The 25,656-nt window shown below is 39.2% G+C and overlaps 1 protein-coding gene across 1 annotated transcript in view; it reads left to right on the forward strand.

Annotated features, from left to right (window-relative positions):
• Positions 1-25,656, forward strand: part of ECT2L (epithelial cell transforming 2 like) — a 60,019-nt gene that overhangs the window by 6,268 nt on the left and 28,095 nt on the right. The window contains exons 3-8 of the mRNA XM_057739805.1: positions 12,509-12,671; positions 15,746-15,998; positions 16,812-16,980; positions 17,707-17,845; positions 19,401-19,569; positions 20,626-20,754. Coding sequence (XP_057595788.1) covers positions 12,509-12,671; positions 15,746-15,998; positions 16,812-16,980; positions 17,707-17,845; positions 19,401-19,569; positions 20,626-20,754 — 1,022 coding nt within the window. The remainder of the gene's footprint in view (positions 1-12,508; positions 12,672-15,745; positions 15,999-16,811; positions 16,981-17,706; positions 17,846-19,400; positions 19,570-20,625; positions 20,755-25,656) is intronic.

Below are 25,656 nucleotides of genomic sequence, written 5' to 3' on the forward strand. Positions count from 1 at the left end.
GGTTTTAGGGGTGGATGAAGCTAAGAAAGAAAATTCTGGAGTTTAAAAGGAAAGGAGAGGGACTTCCCTGGCGGTCCAGTGGTTAAGACTTCGCCTTCCAATGCAGGGGGTGTGGGTTTGATCCCTGGTCAGGGGCTAAGATCCCACATGCCTCACAGCCAAAAAACCAAAACATAAAACAGAAGCAATATTGTAAAAAATTCAATACAGACTTTAAAAATGGTCCACATCCCAAAAAAATCTTAAAAAAAAAAAAAAAGGAAAGGAAAGGAAAGGAGAAACCTGAAGCTGGGGGGGTGCGGGGGGGAAGGGGACAGAGGGAGAGTGCGTGGTAGCAAGGTCACTGGCTTACATTAGGCAAAGCCCCTGCACTTGAAGTCCTCACTTCCTGTTTTATAAGTATTGCTACTCTCTCTTTGTAATGTTTCACTTCTCTTTACAGTGTGTAACCCCACCTGCCATTATGTTATACACAGTAGTACTTGCTTGTTTATTTACCTCTGCCTGTTCCACTAGAAGGTAGCTCCATGAGGGCAGGGACTTTTTCTGGTAACTCTTTTTGTCCCTAGTACTTAAAACAATGCCGGGTTCATAGTAGCCAATCAGTAAATGCCTGTTTGACTGAATGAGGATGTGCAAAACACTCCTAATTACAATGATAACAAAAAGATACGCAGAAGAAAAGTTTTCATTTGGTAGTTCTCTCAGAGGAAGGACTTTTTCAAGATATTACAAGTTTTAGAATATAGGATATTACTAATACTTTGCTTCTTTGAAGACTTTTCATTATTTAGTTCAAGACCTCCATAAAGCAATTCCAAAAGGAATTATGCATAGTGATGACACCCAAGTGTGCCACATCGCACACCTCCAGGGGGTGCTAATTTACTCTACCACCTGTGTGAATGGCACCTCCTAAAGGTGTCCACTGCACAGCTTCTCAAATGTAGCAGCCCTGGTAATGCTTCCAGCCATTTATAAAGGACATGATATTAGCTTCCACATCTACCCAGTGTCGTTTACCCTCTGCGTAGGAAGAGTCAAATCCACAGACAATTCATTGGAAAATGGAAACAAGGTTTAAAGAGACTATTTCTCTCTATTTTGTATTTAAAAATTTCTTTAGGAAATTTTCAGGAGGGTTGTGGCAGAATAAGAGTAGATGTCGCTCCCCGTGAGACCTAAATGGCTAGCAAGTCCTAGAAGCAAGAGGATGCTCTTATTACACACAGAGTAAGCATTCGGTGAACGCCTGTCATCTTTCCTCCTACCCTCTCTGTGTATTCTTTTGATGTCATGGTCAGAATGCTTTCAAGTGCAAATAACAGAAGTGGAATTCAAACCAGCCAAAGAAGAAAAAGGAATTTATTGACTTAAGATGTGTCTCGCTTTAGGCTGCGCTGGATCCTTAGATTCAATGTTACCAGGGCTCACTCTCTCCTTTCTCTCAGCTCTGCTTCCTATGTATGTTGCATAAAACTAAAAAGATAAGTGCAAGACCCTTATGAAGGAAATTAGAAACTTGTATTAAAGGATAGTAGAAAAAAACCCCTGAATAAACAGATAGATATGCTATGTTTAAAGATGCCAGTTCCTCCACATTAATCTTTCAATTCAGTTCAATCCCGATACAAATCCCCAAATAGCATTTTCTTATGGACTTTGAGAAATGGATTCTAAAGCTAATCTGGGGAAAAAATGGACTACAACAGCTACAAAAAATTTAAATACAAAGAAAAAATTAGTAAGAGTTGCACTACCAGATCTTAAAACCACTTTTATCCATTTATAAAACATCCCCATGTAGTATCTTAAGTGAAAAGGGAGCAAGGACTGAGATAAGTCAGTGCCCTGAAGGGAAGGGAAAGGGCAGGCGTCTTTAAGGGTTGGGTAGATCAGAAGCTTGGGCAGCTGGAGATCCTTCCTCTTCTTGCATCGATTCCTGTTTAGTGGGCTAGACACTGTCCACCACACACATTCGCCTGCCCACGCCATTCCCCACTTCCTCTCCATCTTCCTGACAAAGCCCTGTTTTCCCCCAGGTATCATGTGCTTCAGGGGTGGTGGACAGTGAGTCAGAGCTGGGCAGAATCATGGTCATTCCATCCTCCTTGATGTGTCTGGTTTAGGAAAGGGCATGTAGGTATCAATTCTGCCCAAGGAAACACAAGAGAGTGGCTGCTAGAGTTTCTGAGAGAGTTTTCTTCACTCTCAAAGGGACCTAAAAAGGAACTCAGGAGAGGACATGCCCTCTTCCACCCTATAGCCTGTGGTTTCTGTTGTGTGCAGATTTCTGCTCACAGTAGTCAGTCATCTGGGAACTACCTCAGGGAACAAGCTTGAGGACCAAAGCAATCTACTCAGCAGGCAAAGTGAAAATGCAGAAAATATTCAATCCCTGAAGGCACTGAGTCCTTGAATTCCCTAACCCTGGAGCTGCGCTGATTTTCCTTATTTAAGAAAAGTGGGGACTTCCCTGGTGGTGCAGTGGTTAAGAATCTGCCTGCCAATCAGGGGACACAGGTTCGAGCCCTAGTCTGGAAAGATCCCACACGCCATGGAACAGCTGAGCCCGTGAGCCACAACTGCTGAAGCCCGCACACCTAGAGCCCGTGCTCCGCAACAAGAGGAGCCACAGCACTGAGAAGCCCGCGCACGACACCGAAGAGTAGCCCCCGCTCGCTGCAACTAGAGAAAGCCCACACGCAGCAACAAAGACCCAATGCAGCCTAAACAAACAAACAATTTCTTAAAAAAAAAAAAGTGAAAGATAAATAGGTTTAAAAATGGTCCATAGTGGTCCATTTATCTAGCTGTCATACCAACTCTCCAGAATCTAGCTAAAAACCAGCTAGATTTGGGGAAAAAAAAGCATTTAGGAGTCAAACTGATGTCATTTACACATAGTAGAGAGCCTGTCAACCCCTCACACAGAGTCTAAGTATTTAATTAATTCAGGGCTTCAACTAGGATTATACATTTTCCTAAGGACACCAAACACGTATTCAATACTGTGTGCTTGATTTTGGCATCAACATCAGGATCTGCTAGGTTGCCTCTTTTATCAACAGGAAGTCAAGTTCACCGATGTGGAGGAGGGAGAGCCCATTAAAATCACTTGGAGTTTGTTGAAAACATGAACTGTGAGCCTCTCTCATGGACATTTTGGCTCAACACACCTGGGATGGGGCTGAGGACGCTGTTCTTACTAAGTTCCCAAGGCGATTTGGTCCACAGCCAAGTGTATGACACAAGGCCTGGGTGCCCTGAAGGCCCCAAGGCTTCTTCCACCTCTTCATCTGCTCCTTCTTGGAGGAAGGGACACAGACTGTATGAGGGTCCTCTCTCTTCTGTTCTTAATTAACAAAACAAAATTATCTGTTCAGTTTCTGTAGGTTTTTCGTCTTTCACTTGCGATGCTTCTTAGTGGTTTTAGAATGTTTTATTATAAGTAACCTTAAACGTGACACAAATAATAAAAGAAATATTTTACTCTCATGTAATTGGAAAACCCAGAGATAGGTTTGGCTGCATTCGAAGCTTGATCCAAAGGTTTAGTAATAAAACCAACGACTTGTTTCTTTCTGCCCCTCTGTTCCGTCTTCGGCAGTCATGGCTTCATTATTATGGTTCCTCAGTGATGTCCAGAAAAAAAAATTCTTTGTTTGACTTCACTGTGGACTAGTTTGGGTCCATGCCCGCTTCTGCCAGTGGCTGTAGAGATGGGCTTGACACACATGAATTTAATTAGCATTGACCATGTACTTTTTGGAGTCAGGGAGGGAGTCAGCTCCTGTAGAACCACATGGACCACCAAATAGAAATTGAGATTATTTTATCTAAAGAAGAGGAAGTAAATAATGGATAACAAAAGCTAAAGTCTATTCATCCAGCATTCAACAAATATTTACCAAGGGTTTACTGCATGCCAAGCACAGTTCTGGGTGCATGGGATTTAACACTAAACAGAGTGTAAAAGACTCCTACCCTCTGAAGTTCATATTTTAGTAGACTAAAACTGGTCCTAAAATGGGAAAAGAGGAATGTCCATGCATCTCACTGGATATTTGACAGTAAAACATACACCACTGGAAATAATCGGGAGTATTTTGCATGTTTCAGAACTTTAGAGCACTGTGGTAGACTGGATAATTGTCTTCAAATTATGTCCAAATTGTCTCAAAATATGTCCAGGCCCTAATCCCTGGAACCTATGAATGTTATCTTGTACGGCAAAGGGACTTCACAGATGTGATTAAGGATTTGTGATGGGAAGATTATCCTGCATCATTGGGGCTCAGCATAATCACAACTGTCCTTATAAGGGATGCAGAGACATCAGAGTCAGAAGAGAAGATAATGGGATGATAGGAGAGATGATGGGACCTGAAGATCCTATGCTGCTGACGTTGAAGATAAAGGGGACCTGAGCCAAGGAATACAGGCAGCTACTAGAACCTGAAAAAGACAAGGAAATAAGTTCTCCCTTCAGAGCTTGCAGAAAAAACCAGCTCTGCCAACACCCTGACTATAGCCCAGTGAAACTGATTTCAGACTTGTGATCTCCAGAACTCTAAGAGAATACATTTGTACTGATTTAAGCCACTTAGTTGGTGGTAATTTGTTATAATGAGCAGGAAATTAATACAAGCAGCGATTTTCTCCTCCTGTTTTTCAATTTCTTTTTTCATCCTTTATTCTAATTTACACATATCTATTTAACCCCTGCTAGGTTACAAGCACCATACCAGGTGCTGGAGACAGAGCAGCAAACGACGGTCACCGTAATTTTTTTTTATGGGGCTTCCAGCCTTCTGGAAGAGACTTTAAATGGTGAATGAGTCCAAAAAAGGACTAAATTTGAGGGTCAGAGAGAAAGGAAAAAATAGTGCTTAGATTACACTATAGTGCACCTCAAGTGTAATGGATACGGGTTTTGGCAAAGGATATGATAATGGTGTTAAGTAGGCAGGGCTCAGTGTGTGAGAGCAGCCTCCCGCAGGGACGTGTTTGGAGAGCAGGCGGAGTCAGCCTGTTGGGCAGGTGAGAGGATTCTGGCAGTACCACAGAAACATCACCCCCAAAACCCACTAACATCACCTTGTATGTTTACCTATATTGTTGCAAAAATAGCTTTTTACTAGCCACGTGACTTGCATCTACCATGCTGGTTCCAGAGGAAGTTTCTTACTCCTTCCTCAGAACCACATTGCTTCCTTGGCCACAAGTCATATAGTAATAAGAATCACACAAGGGAAGTCATCCTGCACTCATAGCGATGCCACATCCCCATGCAGGCATTATCCTTTATTTTCCACAACCCAAGGGCAGGCTCGGCCAACCCAATAGATATCAAAGAAATAGCTATGCTTGTGCGAAGTGACAAAGGAAAAGTAACTGGGACCTCACCTAGTCCAGGGGCTCAGGGAAGCCTTCCCTGAGGGTTTGACATTTAGGCTAGAATCTGAAGGATGTGTAGGAGACAGACAAGCTGACTTGGAGCATGAGTGTTCCACCTGGAGGGGATGACTTGCGTGAAAGCCTTGGGCATTTGTTTTCTATTCAATAGTAAAATCAGGCCTTTGTAGACACACTGGAGAATGTGAATACACAAAAAGAGGAAAATACCAATCACCCGTAATTGTACCAAATGTCACCTTCTAATTTTTTATGCTTTTATTGTATCCATTTAACTATTTATGAATCAGAATCTACAAATTATTTTAAAATCTTAAAAAAACCAAACAAACCCACTTCAGTCACTCTCCTTATTGCTGTACCCACACCCAGCTATGCTCTCTCACTCACCAGAGACCTCAGTGCGCTGTTATGCATTTTCTGTAACACCCCAGGTCGTTATGCTGTGTGACACTGGCCTCCAGGTGGAAACCTACCTAACACAGACCCTGCCATGCCATCGCGTGTGTGTAAAGCCACCAGACAAGATGAGGAGGTGCCACCTAGGCCACCAGAAAGCAGGGACCTCTGCCAAGTCCCCTCAGCCCTCTCCCAGCCACCTCTCCAACCTGTTCCCTCAGCCATTTCATCATAATTTTCGCAGCTTCTTTATACTTCTTTTTTTTCCCCTTAATTTTAATTTGTTTTATTTACTTATTTATTTGGTCACGTCAGGGCTTAGTTGCAGCAGGTGGGCTCCTTAGTTGCAGCTTGCTTGCTCGTTAGTTGTGGCACATGTGCCCCCTTAGCTGTGGCTGGTGGGCTCCTTAGTTGTGGTTCACCAGCTTCTTAGTTGTGGCATGCGAAATCTTAGTTGCAGCATGTGGGATCTAGTTCCCTGACCAGGGATGGAACCTGGGAGCTTGGAGTCTTAACCACTGTGCCACCAGGAAAGTCCCAGCTTCTTTCTACTTATCAGAAATTTCAGAGCAGAGAATTAGATTCAAGTCCCATATTGCTAAGCCTTGCTATTTTTGCAAAGCACACATTGTGCATTGAGTAGCACACTGCAAGGCATTATCATGAATTATTTAAATGAAGCTATCCTTGTCACAACAAATGAGCAAAGCACATCACGTTCATTGTCTCTTCACATGTTGTTATTTCTCTTCACGGATTTCTAACTTTGCAACATTAACTAAAACGCAATGAGCCGCAATGTCATTACTGCAAACCACCCTAGTTCTCTGCTCCTCATGTACTGATTTTTTTTTTTTTTATGTGACTGAAGCATTTTCTTTCCTTCTTACTTAAGATTCATTACACTTGAATGTGTCCTTGTAGCAGCGCAGACTAGGAACAAATATAAAACATGTATAATTAAGGTTTACTTTAAAAAGCAACTCAGACTCAATTCTCTTTTGCTTGGCTGGGATGGAACAGTAGATGCTGTGGGAGATGGGGACAAGAGACTCTAAAGATACTGAGAGCCATCTCTGAAAAGGAGGCTGAAAACATTTCTGGTTTGCATCTTATTTTATTGATCTGTTTTAGAATTCCAAATAAGAGCAAATTGTCTCTCAAGGGCCAGTGGAATGATTGTGAAGCCTACCGCAGACAGTGAGCAGCTGAGGTCATGAATCCACTGGGACTAACTGTCCTTGGTATGGTCACAAGTCTCCTTCAGTCTGAATGTTAATCTCTATCAATACTGAGAGGATTCCTCAGGGACACTTCTGCCTGTGGGTACTCTGTGCTTCCAGGACACGCACAACTCCATTCTCTGCCCTCCTGCTCACACCTCACCCCCACCCTATCCTAGACTGTTGGTTCATTTTAAGCCACTCTGTTTTGTCTCCAGTTATGACAAAGCTGCATGACCAGGGACCAAGAAAAAGCAGTGACTTAAAGTCAAGGGAATAGAAACACACAAAAATAATAGGCAATCATTAAACCCTGGAACTGAAGCGAGTAGCTGCTTCTTAAAAAACAAACAAAAACCAAAACCCAAAACCAAAAAAACCACCTTTAACAATAAAATTTAACTTACAGAAAAGTTGCAAAACTAGTGCAAATAATTTCTTTAAACTTTTCATCTGGATCCCTCTATTGTTAACATTTTACCATTTTTGCCTTATTATTCCAAATATTTGAGAGTGAGTTGTAAACACAATGCCCCACTAACCCTAAGCATTTCAGTATGTTTCTTAAACAACGACACTCTGCTGAAAAATCAGAGTACGTCCTCCAATATTGGGAAATCAGCATTGATTGAGCACTACTGTCCAATGCACAGACTCCATTCAGCATCCTGACTGTTTCAGCAATGTCCTTTATAATTGTCCTTTCCTTCTCAGTCCAAAATCCAACCCAGGGTCACCTGTGGTATTCAGTTTAGTTTTCACGTCTCTATAGCCACCTTCCATGTGGAGCAATTCCTCAGTTTTTCCTTGTCTTCTCTTACCTGACACATTTGAAGAGTACAGATCTGCTAATTGGTTGAATGACCTTCAATTTGTGGGTTGGCTGATGTTTCCTCAAGATTACATTAAGGTCATACATTCTTGGCAGGAATAACACAGACTTGATGCTGTATTCTTCTCAGTGGATCAAGTTGGGGGAATACCATGTCAATTTGTCCCACTGTTCGTGATCTGACTTTACCACTTGGTTAAGATGGTTAATTATTAAGCATTTTGTATTTATTAATAAGCAACTAAAAAGGATTTGCATAATTAGTTTTAAAATAATTTAAAAGTATTTGAATCTATGCAAGTATCTTTTTCCTCATCAAACTTTTACCCGCTAGCTTTAGCATTCTTTGATGATTCTAATATGAAGCATTATTACCGTGATAGATGCCAAATGGTGATTTTCTCATTTCTTAATTCCTTCTACATGTATGAATTGATGTTCTGTTGCAAGGTAGAACATTTCCTTCTCCAAGACTTGTAAATGAAGCTCCAGTTAAACCAAAAGTTTGTAAATTCATGGTCAAGACTATCTCTGGGTCTAATGGATACTCAACAACCTGTTGGTGAGGGTAACTAAGGTCTTTTTTGTCCCTAATTGGAGGTGCCACTTTCATTTCACATTGAAACTTTCTGAGGCTTGACCCACCTTGTGGGAATTTAGGTCAGAGAAGGTCGATTGCAGTATGAAATCTGTTCAGAGTCACCACTTTTCTTTCAGTGAGTTAATCTGTGTCCATCAGGACCCAGTAATAGGGCAGCAGTAGCCACTTAGCAGCGAGAAAAAATCTTGTAGTCCCAGTGGCCTTAGGTAAATGAGTTCTGGTAGGTTCTTATATCAAAGTTTCCAATCAGCTGTGAGATTAGTCACAAATATCTGTAAATCTGCTGAGTTTGGAGGAAATCAGGAGTTTCAGGGAAGAGCGTGATTTACTGATGCCTGGATGGCTATCTGGTGGCTTGGGACTATAGCAGATGCTCATTGATAATATATAAAGAGGACAATCAGGTATTAAGTGTCCTTTTTTTGCATATAGTTGTTAGCTGCAGGGCCAGAAGTACATCCTTCATGGGCCAGGAAATGTTTCTTTGGCCTAAGGTCTATATAGCTTCCAAGAAGATCACTTGAGTGGGGGCTTGGATTTTGTATTCATTGGTGATCTATCTGTGCTTAGGTGGCATGCTTGTAAGAAGTTTTCTTGATGGATATCATATTAAGAAATCATTGTTGAATGTGTTAAGGTATGATGATAGTATTATATGTAGTATATGTTCAAAAAAATTTTCTTATTTAGTGATACACACTGAAATATTTAGGGATGAAATTATATGATGTCTTGGATTTGCTTTAAAATAATATGGGAGTGACAGAGGAAGAAGACAAATAGGATACAGTAGAAACCAGACTGGCTACAGGATGATAATTATTTAAATTAATTAATGGCATCATAATAGTATTACAAATATTAATATGAGATAAAGACATTTTCAAATAAAAGGAAACTGACAAAATTTGTTGTCAGAAGACCTGCAGTAAAGAAATGCTAAAGGAAGTTCTTCAGGCTAAGGAAATTGATACCAGATGGAAACTTGGATTTATAAGCAGAAATGAAGAGTACAGGAAATGATAAACATGTAAGAAAATAGAAAATTTTGAAGTTATTTTAAAGACATATGGCTATTTAAAGCAAAAACAATGTATTGTGGAGTTTATAACATAAGTAGATGCCATAGAGATGAAAACAAAAGCACAAAGGATGGTGAGAATTATATTGTTGCACTGGTCTTTAATTTTACATGAATAATAGCTCTAAGTAGACTATGAAAAATTAAAGATGTATGTCATGTCAATACTTCCTAGCAAAAATTTTAAAAAGTAATGCAAAGATATCCTAAAAAGCTAATAAAGGAATTAAAATGGAATACAGGGACTTCCTAGGTGGCACACTGGTTAAGAATCTGCCTGCCAATGCCAGGGACACGAGTTTGATCCCTGCTCCAGGAAGATCCCACCTGCCGTGGAGCAACTAAGCCTGTGTGCCACAACTATTGAGCCCATGTGCAGCAACTGCTGAAGGCTGTGTGCCTAGAGCCCGTGCTCTGCAACAAGAGAAGCCATCACAATGAGGAGCCCAAGCACCACAATGAAGAGTAGCCCCCTGATCGCTGCTCGCGACCACTAGAGAAAGCCCATGTGCAGCGATGAAGACCCAATGCATCCAATAAATCAATCAATTAATTAATTAATTAAAGAAAATCATGATTAAAACTTTTTTTAAAATAAAATGGAATACAAAATATTTATTAACTCAGACCAAGGCAGGAGAGGAGGAATAAAGTTTCTTAAGACAGATAGGACAACCAAATAACAAATAACAAAATTGAGGCGGGGTTCAACTACAACAATAATTATATTAAATAAAAGCAGACTAAATCCTCAAATAAAGGCAATAGTTGTCAAATGAACTAAAAAATCTCACTGTATATTGACTATGAGGGATACACTTAGAAATAAAAGCACTGATTGGTAAAGTATAAGGACAGGGAAATATACACCATGCAAATAGTAAGCATATAAAAGTAGGATAGCAATATTAACATTAGACAAAATGGACTTCAAGACAAGGAATATTACCAGAGAGACAGAGATAGACATTTTATAATAAGAAAAGTAACAATTCATCAAGAAGTCATAACAATTATAAACATTTATGTACCAAATAACAGTTTCAAATTACACGAAACAAAAACTGACAGACTAGAACTAAAGAAAAAAATCAGTAAAAATATAGAAAAAGTGAGCAATCTTCTCATCCACCTTGAACTAATATTTATAGAAAACTAAACACAACAATTTCCAAATATATGTGCTTTTTATGAGCAAAGTAACATTTATCAAGATACATTTCCTGGTCCATAAACTAAGACTCAATACATTTCAAAATTGTTGACATCTTATTAAGCATGCTCTTTAACAACAATGCAATAAATTTTGCGATTAATAAAAACAAAACATCTAAAAAAAGCCCCAAATATTTAGAAATTAACAGCAATTATAAACAACCTATGGTCAAAGAAGAAATCACAGGGGAAATTAGAAAATATTTCAAGTTGCATGACAATGAAAATACAACATGGCTAAGCATGTGGGCTGCAGCACAGCTTAGCGGGAAAATAATATAATGTAAATGTTTATGTTAAAGAAAAAAAGGGTTTAAAATTAATTCTCAATTTCCACCTTAAGAAACTGGAGGAAAAACACAGCAAATTATACCCAAAGTAAGTAGAAGGAAAGAAATGAAGATGAGTGGAAATCAATAAAATAGAAAATGGACAAACAATAGAGAAAATCTATGAAAACAAAAGCTGGTTTGTTACAAGTAGTAATAAAATCAATGAACTCCAAGGAAGAGTAACCAGGAAAAAAGAGAGAAAATATGAATTAGCAATATCAGGAATGGAAAAGGGGATGTTGCTATAGATTCTATAAACATCCAAAAAAAAAAAAAAAAGAAAATTATCAACAAATTTTTACTATTAGCTCAACAATTTAAATAGTTGTTTTTATAGATTCTACATACACAGTACATAAATTGAGACAGTTTACTGCTCCTTTTCCAATACGTACACCTTTTACTATTTTTTCTTTCCTGATTGAACTGGCTAGGACCTCCATTCCATGTTACAGGAGTGAGTGCAGATAATCTTGCTGTGTTAGGAGGAAAGCATTTACTATTTCACTACTAAGGGTGATGGAACTATAGGTTTTTATTCTAATTGCATTGGGAAGTCATTGTAGGGTTTTACTTGCATGAGGGACATTATGTAATGTACATTTTTAAAAACCACCCGGGCTGCTGTGTGGAGAATGGGCTCTAGGAAGACTGGAGTGGAAGCAGGGAGGCAGTCAGTAGGTGGCTACAACTGCCCAGGAGAGAGGTAGAGGTGCCCTGACCAGAGTGAAAGCAGTGAGGTGGAGAGAAGTGGCTGGAATGGGGGACATATTTGGGGACATATATTTATAGAGCTGACAGGATTTGCTGATCTATTGAATTTGGGTATAGGAAAAGGAAAAAAAAAACAGATTTATATCTTTTTAAAAATTTTTATTTATTTTTATTTTTTGGCTGCACTGGGTCTTCATTGCTGCACATGGGCCTTCTCTAATTGCAGTGTGCAGGCTTCTCAGTGTGGTGGCTTCTCTTGTTATGAAGCACGAGCTCTAGGCATGCAGGCTTCAGTAGCTGTGGCTCACAGGCTCAGTAGCTGTGGCACATGGGCTTAATAGTTCTGCAGCACGTGGGATCTTCCTGGACCAGGGATTGAACCTGTGTCCCCTGCATTGGCAGGCAGATTCTTAACCATCAGGGAAGTCCCCAGATTTATATCTTAAACAGCTATGTTTATTTCAGATTTTTTCCCTTGTGGATTTTAGATATTTTTGTAATTCATCTCCCTCTTTAGAATGGATCACTGACAGTGGATACAGCAGTCTTAAAAATCTAGCCTTATGTTAATTGGGACTTAACTTTTTAATAGGTAGAACACTAGAGAAAGAACGGTGACCAATATTTATACTAGATTTTAACCCATTTCAGATATTAGTGTTCTGAATTAAATTTCTGTATTTTCCTTTTTAGGGTTGTCCAAGACTGGTTTTCAGAAAGGATGCAAGTGGCCAAAGTGGATTTCTCTACAGTGTTACCACGCTTCATTTCTCTATATATCTTTTCCTTTTTGAATCCAAAAGATTTGTGTGCAGCTGCACAAGTCAGCTGGCCCTGGAAATTTTTAACTGAACAGGTTTACCATTTGTCACTTCCTAGTAATAGGGCCCAATATCATCTGTAATGAGGTGATTGGTATGGCTCCCTTCCTTGAAGATAATAACTGAGGGTATCTGAACCATAATTAACTTACCCTTGAGAGAAAAAAATGGCAATGAATTAAATACAGTCATTTATTTTGTAAGTCAAGGGATATACACTCTTCTAATAATTCATGTAATTTTAATAATCTTTAAATACTCAATTTGGTTATTTAGAAACTAATTATCTTGGTTAAGAAATCCATTTTTTTTTGTGAAAAATTACTTACGCTTTGGTTTTTACCTGATATTGTTTTATTCATGATGACCCACCTCAAAAATTGCTATACAACCACAACTTTAACAGCTGCCTCTCTGGCCAACATCTGTTAAAGAATATAAATCTAGATCTTTTACATCCTCTGCCATTATTTCTGCCTTTGGCCTGTTTGTCTCCTCTTTTTCTTTTAAAAGACTTAATGAAATGTAATAATAGGCACACTTTAAATACACATCAGTAATTTACTCCTTTAAGTTATACAAACTTTCCAGAATGGGTTTATGTTGAAATTCTGATCTCAGAGGATACTGGCTCTCCATGGGGGGGCCATGTGCAAAAGTCAGCTGTGAGCCCTGGATTTATAGCATTTCTGAATCCAAGCTTAGTGTTCTCATGGTATATTGTTTCCTCTCTTTTTACTTTCAAACTTTCTGTGTCCTTATATTTAAGGAACATGTCTTGTAAACAGAATATGGTGGTGATGGTTTCCTTTTAACATTCGATTATCTTTGACTTTTAGCTTGGGTAATTTAGCCTGTTCACATTTATGTAAGTACTGATATATTTGGGCTTAAGTCCACCATTTTACTATTCTTATTTACTATTTTATATTTTGTTTTTCTCCTTGTCTTCTTTTAGAATTACCTTAAATATTTTTTAGATTAGTTGTAAATTCTTTAGCAGTTCTTTTATGGCTACCATAGAGATTACAGCACTTATCCTAGGGTTATTTTACCACCTCTGAGATAATGCAATGAGCATAGAACTCTCACTCCATTTTCTTCCCTGCTCAGTTTCTATGCTTTTGTTCTCAAATATTTTAATTTTACACGTACACATATATATATAAAATACACAAAGACATTAAAACATATATATTAACCTCACGAGGCTTTACTACTATTATTTTACATAGTCAATGTTTATTTACGAGTAACCACTTCTTCTGTTGTTCTTCATACCTTCCTGCATCTCTGATTTTCCTTTTGGGATCAATTTTCTTCTGAATTCTCTTTAATATTTCTTTTAGTGCAGCTTTGCTGCTGACAGATTCTCTTAGTTTTTGTCTGAAAATGTCTATTTCACCTTCAAATTTGAAGGCTATTTTCACTGGGAATTTGAACTCTAGGTTGGCAGTTAATTTTTTATAGAACTTTGAAAATGTTCTATTGTTCTCTGGCTTTCATAATTTTTGTGAGAAGTAGGGGGTTTTATTGTTGGACCTTTAAAAGTAATATTTCTGTTTCCTCTAGCTGCTTTTGGGATTTTTTTCTCTGTCTTTTGTTTTCTGAAATTTTATAACAATGTACCTGGAGGGTGTGTGTGTGTGTGTGTGTGTGTGTGTGTATTTATCCTATTTCATATTTTGCACTGATTTTTTAATTGGGGGTTTAATATCTTCTATCAGTTTTGCAAAATTCTCAGATGCTGTCTCTTCATATATTGCTTTTGCTCCACTTTCTCTCTTTTTATTCTGGGTTTCAATACACTAGATTGATTCACTATGTCCTATAAGTTTCATATTCTCTAATGTGTCTTTTCCATCATTTTGGCCTTCAGTGTTTCAGTCTGGATTTTTCTTCTGGCCTAGCTTTCAGTTTCCTAGTTATCTCTTTAGCTGGATTCTAATTCGCTCTTAAACTGGTCCACTGAGTTCTAAATTTGGTATTATATTTTTCAGTTCTAGAGTGATTTGCTTACTTTGCCAAAATTTTCTCCCCAGCCATTTAATTTCTTAGGCTTATTAATTACAGGTGTTTTTTTTTTAAGTTCATGTCTGATAATTACAGCTTTTGGATCTTGTGAAGGTCTCTATTTACTAAAAAACAAAAGAAGAAACAAACAATTCTTGTCTTTTTGTGTGCCTGATATTTTTGGTTGAGTACCAAATACTGAGTATAAAAAAATATCGATGCAATAATTTGAGTCTCCAGATGATATTAACTTCCTTCAGAGAGAACTTGCTTTTTCTCCTGGCATTTGGTTAGGCTAGGAATAGCTCACTTAAATTCAATCAGAGACTATTTCAAAGCTAGTTTCAGTCTAATTCCTTGTCATCCTTACTGAAAACTAAAAGCCTGGTGTCGTTACCAGGGCTGTTCCCCTTAGTGGGCCCTGAATTTAAATTTATTTCTTCTCTTCTCTGCAAGAATGCCTACAATTCTTAACATCTTCTAAGTCTTTTAGTCATAACTTCCTGCTCTGTTTCTCAGCCTTAGTTTTACTTTGGAACTATCAAGTGCCTTGAAGTGACAAGTGAAGCCAAATCATAATATTACCTCTCAGGGTTTCCCCTCCTCTCTGAGGTCTTTGTTGCACAAGCCCTTATTGAATTGGTAGCTCAAGTACTTGTTTTATAGTATTTTGTCTAGATATTTGATTAGATGAAACTACATGAAATTCACAGTTTTCATATCTCAAGACTGGTTGCCTATTGGCAATATCACATGGGTTCCAGTGGAAGGGTTGGTCTTAAACTACTACACCACTGCTAGAAGCAGAATTCTCAGAATCTGGGTTTAAAGTAACCAAATGTCACGGGAGCACCGAATAAGTGTACAAGGATACAAGGATGACTAATACCTATACTCATATACAATGTACATGTTCATCAAAGAATATTTTTCCTATGGAGTAAGTACACTGCTTATTTCTCACAGTCAAGTTTAGACAGCAAGTCAACTGCCCTAGAGATCTCAATGTAATAAGAAAAAATGATCTGTGTACCTGAAAAGATTATTACTAGGAAATGGTTCTTGCAACTCATCTTCCTCATTTCTTTTTCTGAAGGATTGCTTATGGATGCCCAAATGCATTAAGTTCGGATGGTTTCTGCCCTACACACCAGCAGATAATGAGTATGCTGCTTGGAAGCACCATTACATTGCTTGTGTGTCCAGCTTAGATTGGCTGACCCCTAGGGAAGCCGCAGCTGTTTATGGGACCCTGAATGAACCCAAAACGGAAGAGGAGGAGCTACAGGAGAGGCACAGAGAAAAGTGCCTGAGGAAAATAATTTGGGAGAAAATTGTACTACGTAAGAGTGAGTGGCATTTTACAACTTTATATCTTAGCCAGATATTGTAGAAACCAATGGATTTACATACAAATTCCCACAGAAGAAGATAGCGCGCTCTTTCTGAAATAGGCTGTAGGTGGCATTCTCTAAAGTATGTCAAGAGAAGCTCTTTTTTTTCTTCACTATTAATTAAGAAAAATAAAAAGATTTCTAATAAAATATGTAAGGTCAAATGTCAGTGCCTCTGTGAGACCAAAGATAAGGAGAGAGAAGTACAAACACAGGCAAAAGCAAATAGGTTCAGAACAATTTGGAAGAATTAGGTTCGGTGAAAAAGAAGGAAAAATGAAAATGGAAATGGAAGCAGGAAGAATGATATTTTTTTCAAAAAGTGGAAAGGGAGTAGGGATGAGACGTGCTCTGAGCTAAGCCTTCTGATTTGCACGGTGTGTAAAGGCAACCAGCAAACCTGATTTGAGTCTGCCCATCTTTTTGTCACTGACTCACCCTCTGTGAGATCGTAACAAATGGGAAATTACTTGAAGCCTAGAAGAAGGGCAAAAATGAGGTAAAAGCTACAAATCGATGAGCTGGTTTCTACAAGAAAAGAGTTGCTTATTCTCTGAGCTTTGTTTCTTGACCTGAAGTGACTGGTAACTTGCAGCCACAGAGCTGAGAGGATAAGAAAACCAAGGAGAGTCTGTGAAAAATGGCTATAATTGCTGCCATCTGGAATACTGCCCTGGTACAGCCTTATTTTTGATGCCTTTATCTGTGTAGACTTGGCTGGGAGAAGCATGAAGTAAACAGCCAAGGCTGCTGCTGGTTGTTTTTCAGAGGAGTTGTTCAAAGTTCGACCCCCTTGGGTGAGTGGAACACGCTGCTCTAGGTTGCTCAGATCCAAATGCCAACCACGTCTCTCCCAGACTGTGAGGGATCGAGTGGGATTACACGAGACTTTGGAGAAACAGCTTGTTTTGGCATCTTTAGAAGCTTTGCCCAAGCGGTAAGCAAACCTCCATCTACTGAAGGCTCAGGACCATCCCGTGATACCAAGAATTCATTCTAGAATAATTCAGCTAACATGCAGGGATCTTGTGTAATTATATGATTCTAATCCTATGAAAGAGCAATAAAAATAGTTCCTTAATCTTCAAAAACAGTGGTCTTTAATATGCTTCCTGAAGAAGGAAATATGTAACACTCAAAATTTACATTTCAAATATTCTTAACCCCACAAAGAGGCTATATTGTGAATGTAGCATCTTTTCTGTATAAAGTTATTGAGCAAAAGTAACATTTTTCCAGCAATGCTTTTTTTTTGGCGGGGGGGGGGGGGGGGGTGGGGGGACTGTGGAGAGAATGGACCTTACTTGGAAAATCATGAGGCCCAGGTGATTAAGGAAATCACCTTGACTGCTCCTTTTACAAATGTCATTTTGAGCCCTTAAGTACGTCACTACATTGGTTTTAAGTGCCCCACAAAAGTAATTTCCAAGAGCCCTTTCTGGCATCCCATCAGTGCAGGAGGAGAGGCCCAGAGGGCAGCTTTGGCCCCACCTGTTCAGGAGCCCCATTTGCCGCTGTCCCTGAAAACCACATGGAGAGACTGAATTACTGAGGCCGCCTGCCTTGTACAGGATAACAGATGCCCAGAGGACATACTGGTGCTCACTTTTCAAAGTCAAATTAAGAGAAAACCAAAACATCACTTATCCCCTTTTCCCTATAGAAGCAATGTTTCTGGATGCCATTCCTACTCTTTATTATCAAAGAAAAGTTGGCGTGGAGTTTATAAAAATGGCGGCAGCTCTTCACATGCTCTCCAGCCACACTTCATATTAATATCATCTCGGATTCCGGCATATGAGGTACAGTGTGTTAGGAGGCCAGCGCTTTTTTGAATTGGGTTTTTTTCATCTCCCCTAGAGGACGTATGGCAATCTTTTGGTCACCATGTGTATGAAAATGATTCATCTCCTAAAAGGAAAGCGGTCTGATCTATGTGGAAATGTACAGACCCAAACAGTTTTAAAAATCAGAAGCAATAAAAATAACCATAAATCAAAATTATTTTTAAAAAGTATTAAAGACCCAAACTGCCTTGCATTTAGTAGGTGTCCAATACATCTTTATTGAATGGAATTTGTTGCACTTAATCCATAAAAGAGCAAAGTGATACAAATAATTTTAAATTTTCTTGGAATGACCAATTTAATATCATGTAACTGCCATCTCTCAAGAGAAACAGGTCAGAAATCTGATTTTGTTATCTATTTAATGAGGATGCCATTAAATGAAAATATGATTTTTCTATAATGAAGTTATATGCTTTTAATTTTAATCTGAATGAGAAAAAGGAAGCACAAAGGGAAGCATGCATTTATATATGCGTGTATGTATATATGTGTACATACACATGCATTAATACACATTAGGTACATATGTAATGGATGGCATTAGTAGACTACATTCACTGGCTTACTTAGAAAGTTTTTGTGAAAAAATCTTATTTGTAACAAAATGGTTGGTTTCAAGGTATGAAATCCCTTCTCTTTCAGGGCATCTAGGAATTAACTTTGATCACTTAACAAGTAGCGAGCTTAATGGACCCCCATGAAAGCAAGATCAGAGTTTTGATCTCCACGAGGGCCATAGATAGTCCCTAATGTTTAATAATGCATCATGCTGGGTGCAGAGGATAACTGGTGACAGAGTACGGGTGAATACACTGGAAGAAAATAAGTCCATTTTCCTATTTGTCTTCTTTACATAAGACTATGCCATACTTACCTTATTTGACTATGAATGCAATCTGGGTTTAGGTAAAAACCATGTGGCAGTTCTCTAGTCAGCTGAACTGTGACCTCCAGAAAGTGGCATGGGGTTTTGGGAAAAATCAGTGCCTTCGATGACTTTCCAACCTGTCTGTTGCTAATGAATTAACTTTATCACAATGAAAAGTTTACTTGGTTGTTGAATTCAAAGAACAGTGGTTTTAATATTTATTTAAATAGGAAATATTTATCAATATTGATCATTCAAAAATTCATAATTAAGAGGAAAACAAAATCTATTTTAAAAGTCCATTGCAAAATTGTATGATCTCGATTTTATTATTTTTTAAAAGTTGTATGTACATCTCTGTGCATGGGTGTGTACAAAGATAAAAAAAGCTGAAGGAAAATAGTTAGTATTTCTCTGAATGGTGGAGTTCCAAATGCACTTAAATTTCCTCTATAGAAAAGAAGCAAAATAATTTAAAAAGAAACCAATGAAGGGGAAAGCTTATCTTCCTCCTATAATTTCTGAAGAAAAACAAGTCTTTAAAAAAATCACAGATTACATATTCACTGTTTTTAATTTATTAATAAGTATTCTAAAGTAATGGGCTTTGGTTCCTACAGCTCTGGTTTCGTTTTCTAGATGGTGGTGAACAGTGTTAGAGCAGGTATCATTTCTGTGGTGTATGAACACAGCAGCCTAACATTGGAGAGCCTACTTTATCTCATAGAAAAAGCTCTGGATGGGCAGAAGGCACAGAGTATGGGAATATTTAGTGATGGAAATAGCAGAGAAATCAATTTACTCCGAGGTAAGACTGGGGATTGGAAAGAACAATCTACTTTGCCCTGATGTACTATTTGTCCACATGTATGGCCTTCAGAATACCTTTTTAAAAATTTTATTTATTTACTTATTGGCTGTGTTATTGGCTGCGTTGGGTCTTCGTTGCTGCACACAGGCTTTCTCTAGTTATGCAAGAGGGGGGCTACTCTTCATTGTGGTGCATGGGCTCCTCATTGTGGTGGCTTCTCTTGTTGTGGAGCATGGATTCTAGGCATGCAGGCTTCAGTAGCTGCAGCACATGGGCTCAATAGTTGTGGCTCATGGGCTCTAGAGCACAGTCTCAGTGGTTGTGGCACATGGGCTTAGTTGCTCCGCAGCTTGTGAGATCTTCCTGGAGCAGGGATTGAACCCGTGTCCCCTGATTTGGCAGCCGGATTCTTAACCCCTGTGCCACCTAGCAAGTCCCAGAATACTTTTTAAGTTTCAATTTAAGAAGGTTGGTATTTCCGCTCAAAGCAATCAGGCAGGAGGAGTTCCTTCTTACTCTTTTCTTTACTGGGGCTTAGGAATGCAGAGTCTCCAGGACTCCTGTAGAAATGGGTCCAGACACATGCAGATTAGCTGAATTATCGCACTCAGTTCCTAGGAAGTGAGAGGTACAGTGATGTTTCCCATCCCTGGGAACCTTACTTCTGCTCTGAAGGACTTATTTTTTGATTGGCAATCAGGGGAAACGTTTCCACTTTGGAACTTGGTTGCAAAATCCCAGGACTTGACTGGCCATCGGCCATCAACCCTGCTGTGAGCCTGGTAACTCACACTGTTGCTCCGTGGAGGCAGAGACACAATGTCTTAAGCCTAAGCGCTCAGTGTCTAATAAATCCAGAATTCAAGGAGAGTGTTGTCATGTTGGAGTCCTGTGGTATCTTCTGTGGGCCTAAAATGGGGCATCACTGATCCAGAGATGCCCTGCAGATCTTGGTCTTACAAGCAGATGTTGGCTTTTTAAATTGCTCACATTTTCACAAACTGTTAAGAGTTTCTGTTAAATTAATATGACATTTTGATTTCCCCCCCTCAGGCTATAAAATTGGTATTAAAAATTTACTGAGGCCTGAAGTGAGAGACTTCTGGGAGAAATTAGGAAGCTATGTGGCCCCTGAAGAAGAAGGCGGCCACGTGGACCTCTTTGTACCACTTGGAGCATCAGGTCAGTTTTTAGAAGTAGTGGTCATACCTACTTTTTGATGGTATTTCATGGATTTATAAAATGCCCTTAGTTCAAATGACTCAGTCACATTTATTTTTTATTTTTCTCTTCACAAACTTAGGTATTTGGGGGGAAAGGGCATCCTTAAAGAAATAAAGTCACTAGTGGCAAAAGCCAGCCAGGCAAATTATTTGTTTCTTCTGGAAAACACAGTAAAATCAGCCTCCACTGTGCAGGTGAAAGTGTCTGACCCGCAAAGGGAACATAATTGGTCAGTATGAGAAAACTTTCCCTGCTGTGTTCAGAACCTGGAATGAGTGGGCATGAACTTGGTAAACAGGGACCTGGACTTGAATTCCACTCATGTGACTTCAGCTTATGCGTGACCTTAGGCAAGTTTGTGGACTTCTGTTTACTCATATGAAAGTTAGGATAATAGTACTTTATCTTATGGGACTTGTGAATATCAAAATACTAATAAAATACTTAAATATTAGAGTATTAAAAACAGTGAAGTACCTTGTAAAGATGTGTGGTAGCTGATCATTTTAAGTGCCTACCTATCTAATGTCAGCCATATTTAACAGATATCTGTTAAATAAAAGCTCTGTATTCATGGACTCATGGGCTATGTTTTTTTGTTTGTGTTTGTCATTTTTTAATCAAGCAGAACAGAGGAAACGGAGTGTGAAATTAAAGTTTCTCAAACTGTTTCTTACTACCCATTCCTTTGGGAACTGTGAGTTTTTAAGTTCTTAATCCTCAGATTTCACTGGACTACTCAATACATACAAAGTATGACCCTGGCAGGATTCACCAGGCAAAGGAAAAAGCAAAAAGATAGGAAGGTCTTTAAAAGAAAACGAAGTACAAACTATTGTGAAAAATTTTTTTACAGTTACTATAATTATATATCTCAACTATGTAGAAAATAGGCATAGAAACCTCTAGGAGGAAATATAGCAAACTATTAACACCATCTATCTCTAGATGTGTTTTTCAAAATTTCTACTTTTAAAATCAGTTTGAAAAGAGTCAGTCACAAAGAATATGGAAGGTGTGATCCCAATGTTTAAAACCTGTGTATATGTGGGGGAGGATGGTGGTGGTGTGTGTATAAAAATGGTTTGAAAGGATGTAGACCAACATGATAACAATAGTTGGATAAGATGAGTGAGTTTTCCTGTCTTTTTTTTTTTTTTAATCTTGTTTGCCTCTATTTTCCATAGTGAACTAGTGTTACTTTTAAAATGAGAGCAAAACAAAATTTTTTAACTGGAGTAGGAAAAAAAAGGATGCGGGAAAGTAAAGTATTGAAAGGCTGAGAGAATGAGGTCAAAAGGGGAAAAGAATAATAGATTTGGTGACACAAAAATGGTCTCAAGTGAAACTTAACGGCCCTTGAACAACAGATTTCCCACCTTCATTCTGGGCTCCAAAATCATCCCTGAATTTCTCATCAAATATAATTTTCACCTGGTTGAACTGCTGAGACCCTGGTTCAGTCAGAAGGCCCTGGCTTCTCAGTCAAAAATCTCTTTTCCACCACTTGAGGCATCACTCTAGAACTTGTCATCCCTGGTAGCTGTATCATCTCTGAAATCTTGATCTCAAGCATCTGTCTGTCTGAGTACCATGTCCAAGTCATGTACTCAAATATCCCCACTCTATCAGTTCCTCGCTGGAGGACCTCCAATCCACACACTCCCGCTTTTTCACTCTCTATCACCAGGCCTTCGACCTTGGTTCCTTCCTTGTTAGACTGGGATGTAGTGGTTTGTCATTATCATTACTCTCTTGCAAAGAATCTGAACTTCTTTGTTTCTTTTTCTCCTGGCCGCATCCCAGCTCATTTGGCTAACTTTCAATGCTGGGTAAAACACAACCATCTGCATAATCTATACCTGCCTGTACTAAAGCAGCTGAAGACTGTTGGAAAGCGTGATACAACAGTTCTTACTGATCTTACTTTACTTTAATGGCATAAATATCAAATGGGATAAGCAATCCTACCACATCTCCTTGGTAAATTCATTTCCCCACTCCTTAAGATGACTATGTCATCCCTTCTCCTCTTTATTCAACCTTTCAACAACGCTCTCCCTCACTTGATTTCACCTTTGCTTCCCTAAAGAAACTCCTTACTTTACCTCCTACCACAAAATCCACCACCTATCCCCCGTCTTACCTTCCTTGTCTTCCCTTCTGTTATGACGGAAGAAGCACCCCTGCTCGAATCAAACATCAACTACACGGCTTCAACGTTGTATCGCATCTCCTTTCACTTTCTCAAGACGTCACTCCCGCGTCACTTCTATGCTCAAATCCTCTCCCACAGCGTCAATGCCCTCCCTTTATTGGATTATTCCTATCAGATCAAGAACACCTGTAGTAGCTCCTCCTTTCTCCCTCCGTCCAAAAAGAGAGCCCATAAACTTTCTGTCACCAATTTTTGCCTATACGTATATACCGATGGTTCTTAAATTTTTCAGTGTATTTGACTCACCTAGAGCTCTTGATACAATCCACATGGCTGGGTCCCACCCTAGCGTTTCGGATTCAGTAGGTCTGGCTTGGGGGCTGAGAATTTGCATTTCTAACAAGCTCCCAGGTGACGCTGATGCTGCCCAGCCCGCGTCACAGTTGGAGGCCCATTGGTCTAGCTGACTGCCTCTGCCTTCCTCACTTCTCACGCGATCCTCAAGCCCCTGCAGGTGGTCTCCTACTGAAACCACTTTGGGAAAACTATAAGTGATTCCCATGTGCGCCAAATCCAGCAGTACCTTCTCCATCCTCACCTTGCCTTGACCTCTCAGCGGCGTTTGAGGCGGATGAATACTCCTCGACACTCTCCTTCTTCCCTTGGTTTCCCTAATACCACCCTCTCTTTGTTTTCCTCCTACCTCAGTGGCCTCTACCCCTCAGTCTCCTTTGCTGGCTCCTCCTCCTCGGCGAGACCCTGAAACGTGTCCCAGGCGTGATCCCTGGCACTCTTCTTTTCCATAACTACACTCTTCCCCTGGGAAGTCTCATTTATTCCAATGACTCTACATTCAATCTGGTTGCTGGAGACTCCCAAACCGATGGCTCCAGCTCTGAAATCTCTGCGCTGCAGACTCATAACTAGCTTTTACTTGACATCTTCACGTGGGCGTTTCGTTTGCACGGCTAATAGGCATCTCAGAGTTCACACACCTGAAACAGACTCTTGATTGCCCCCCCAGCACCAACCTGTGCCTTCCCTAGGAGTCCTCACTTAAGATATCATCATTCACCCGTTATTGCATAAGCCAGAAGTCTAAAACTCATCTTTTGTGGCATTACTTAAAAAATTTTAAAAACAGCCTTATTAAGCTACGATTTTTTTTTTTTTTATTTAAATGATCTCTTTTGGGGAGGAGGGATTCATACTATTTTTCTGTTGTTTTTCATAAATTTATTTATTCATTTATTTATTGGCTGTGTTGGGTCTTCATTGCTGCACAGGGGCTTTCTCTAGTTGCAGTGAGCAGGGGCTGCTCTTCATTGCAGTGTGAGGGCTCCTCATTCCGGTGGCTTCTCTTGTTGTGGAGCACGGACTCTAGGCGTGTGGGTTTCAGTAGTTGCGGCACACAGGTTCAATAGTTGTGGCTCACAGGCTCTAGAGTGCAGGCTCAATAGTTGTGGCGCACGGGTTTATTTGCTCCATGACATGTGGGATCTTTCTGGAGTGGGGGTCAAAGCCGTGTTCCCTGCATTGGCAGGTAGATTCTTAACCACTGTGCCACCTAGGAAGTCCCTTAAGGTACAATTGATACACAGTATTTAAAGTGTGTAATTTGATAAATTTTTGACATATGTCTACACACCATGAGAAACCATAAAACAAGCAAGATAATGAACACATTCATCATTCCCCAGAGTTTCTTCCTGCCACGTTGCAATTGCTCACCTTGCCTCTCCACTCCAACCTCAGGCAACCACTGCTCTCACAATGTTAGTCTGCACTTTATAGAATTTTCCATAAATGGAATCATACGGTATGCATTCTTTTTTTTTGTCAGGCTTCCTTCACTCCAAATAATTATATTAAATTCATCCACTTCATGCTAGTATCAATAGTTCATTCCTTTTCACTGCTGGGAATGATTATATTGTATAGACATACCACAATTTGTTTATCCATTCATCTGTTGATAGATATTTGAGTTCTTTCCAGTTTGGGGCTTTTACAGGTAAAGCTGCTGTTAACATATGCTGTCATTTCTCTTGGGTAAATACCTAGGAGTCGAATGACTGGCTCATATGATAGGTGTATGTTTAACTTCAAACAAACAAACAAACAAACAAACAAAACCAGCTAAACTGTTTCCCAAAGTGGTTGTATCATTTTATATTTCCATTCCAGTTGCCCAACCCTCAGTAGGGTCAGTCTCCTTAATTTGAGCCATTTGAGTGGGTGTGTCGTAGTATCTCATTGCCGTTTTAATTTGCATTTTTCTCTGATGATTAATGATGCTGAGCATCTTTCCATGTGCTTATTTGCCATTTTTCTTCCTTGGTGAGGTATCCAAATCCTTTTGCTCATTTAAAAAAATTTTTTTGGCTTTTTACTGAGAGATCTCTGTATGTTCTGAAAAAGTTGTTTGCAAATGTTTTCTTCCAGTCTATGACTTTTTTCCTTCTCTGAACAGTTTCTTTTGAAGACAATTCTTAATTTTGATAAAGTCAAATTTATCAATCTTTGTTTTATAAATCATGCTTTTGATGTCATATCTAAAAACACTACTTAACCAAGGTCACTTAGTCTTAAGTCTCACATTTGGGTGTGTGATCCATGTGATTTACGCTTTTTTAAAAAATAGAATGCATGCTATGGGTTGAAGTTTTTTTGTTTGTTTGCTTTAACACATGTGGCTATCT

This window comes from Hippopotamus amphibius, chromosome 6, assembly GCF_030028045.1.
Source record: "Hippopotamus amphibius kiboko isolate mHipAmp2 chromosome 6, mHipAmp2.hap2, whole genome shotgun sequence".
Lineage (NCBI taxonomy): Eukaryota > Metazoa > Chordata > Mammalia > Artiodactyla > Hippopotamidae > Hippopotamus > Hippopotamus amphibius.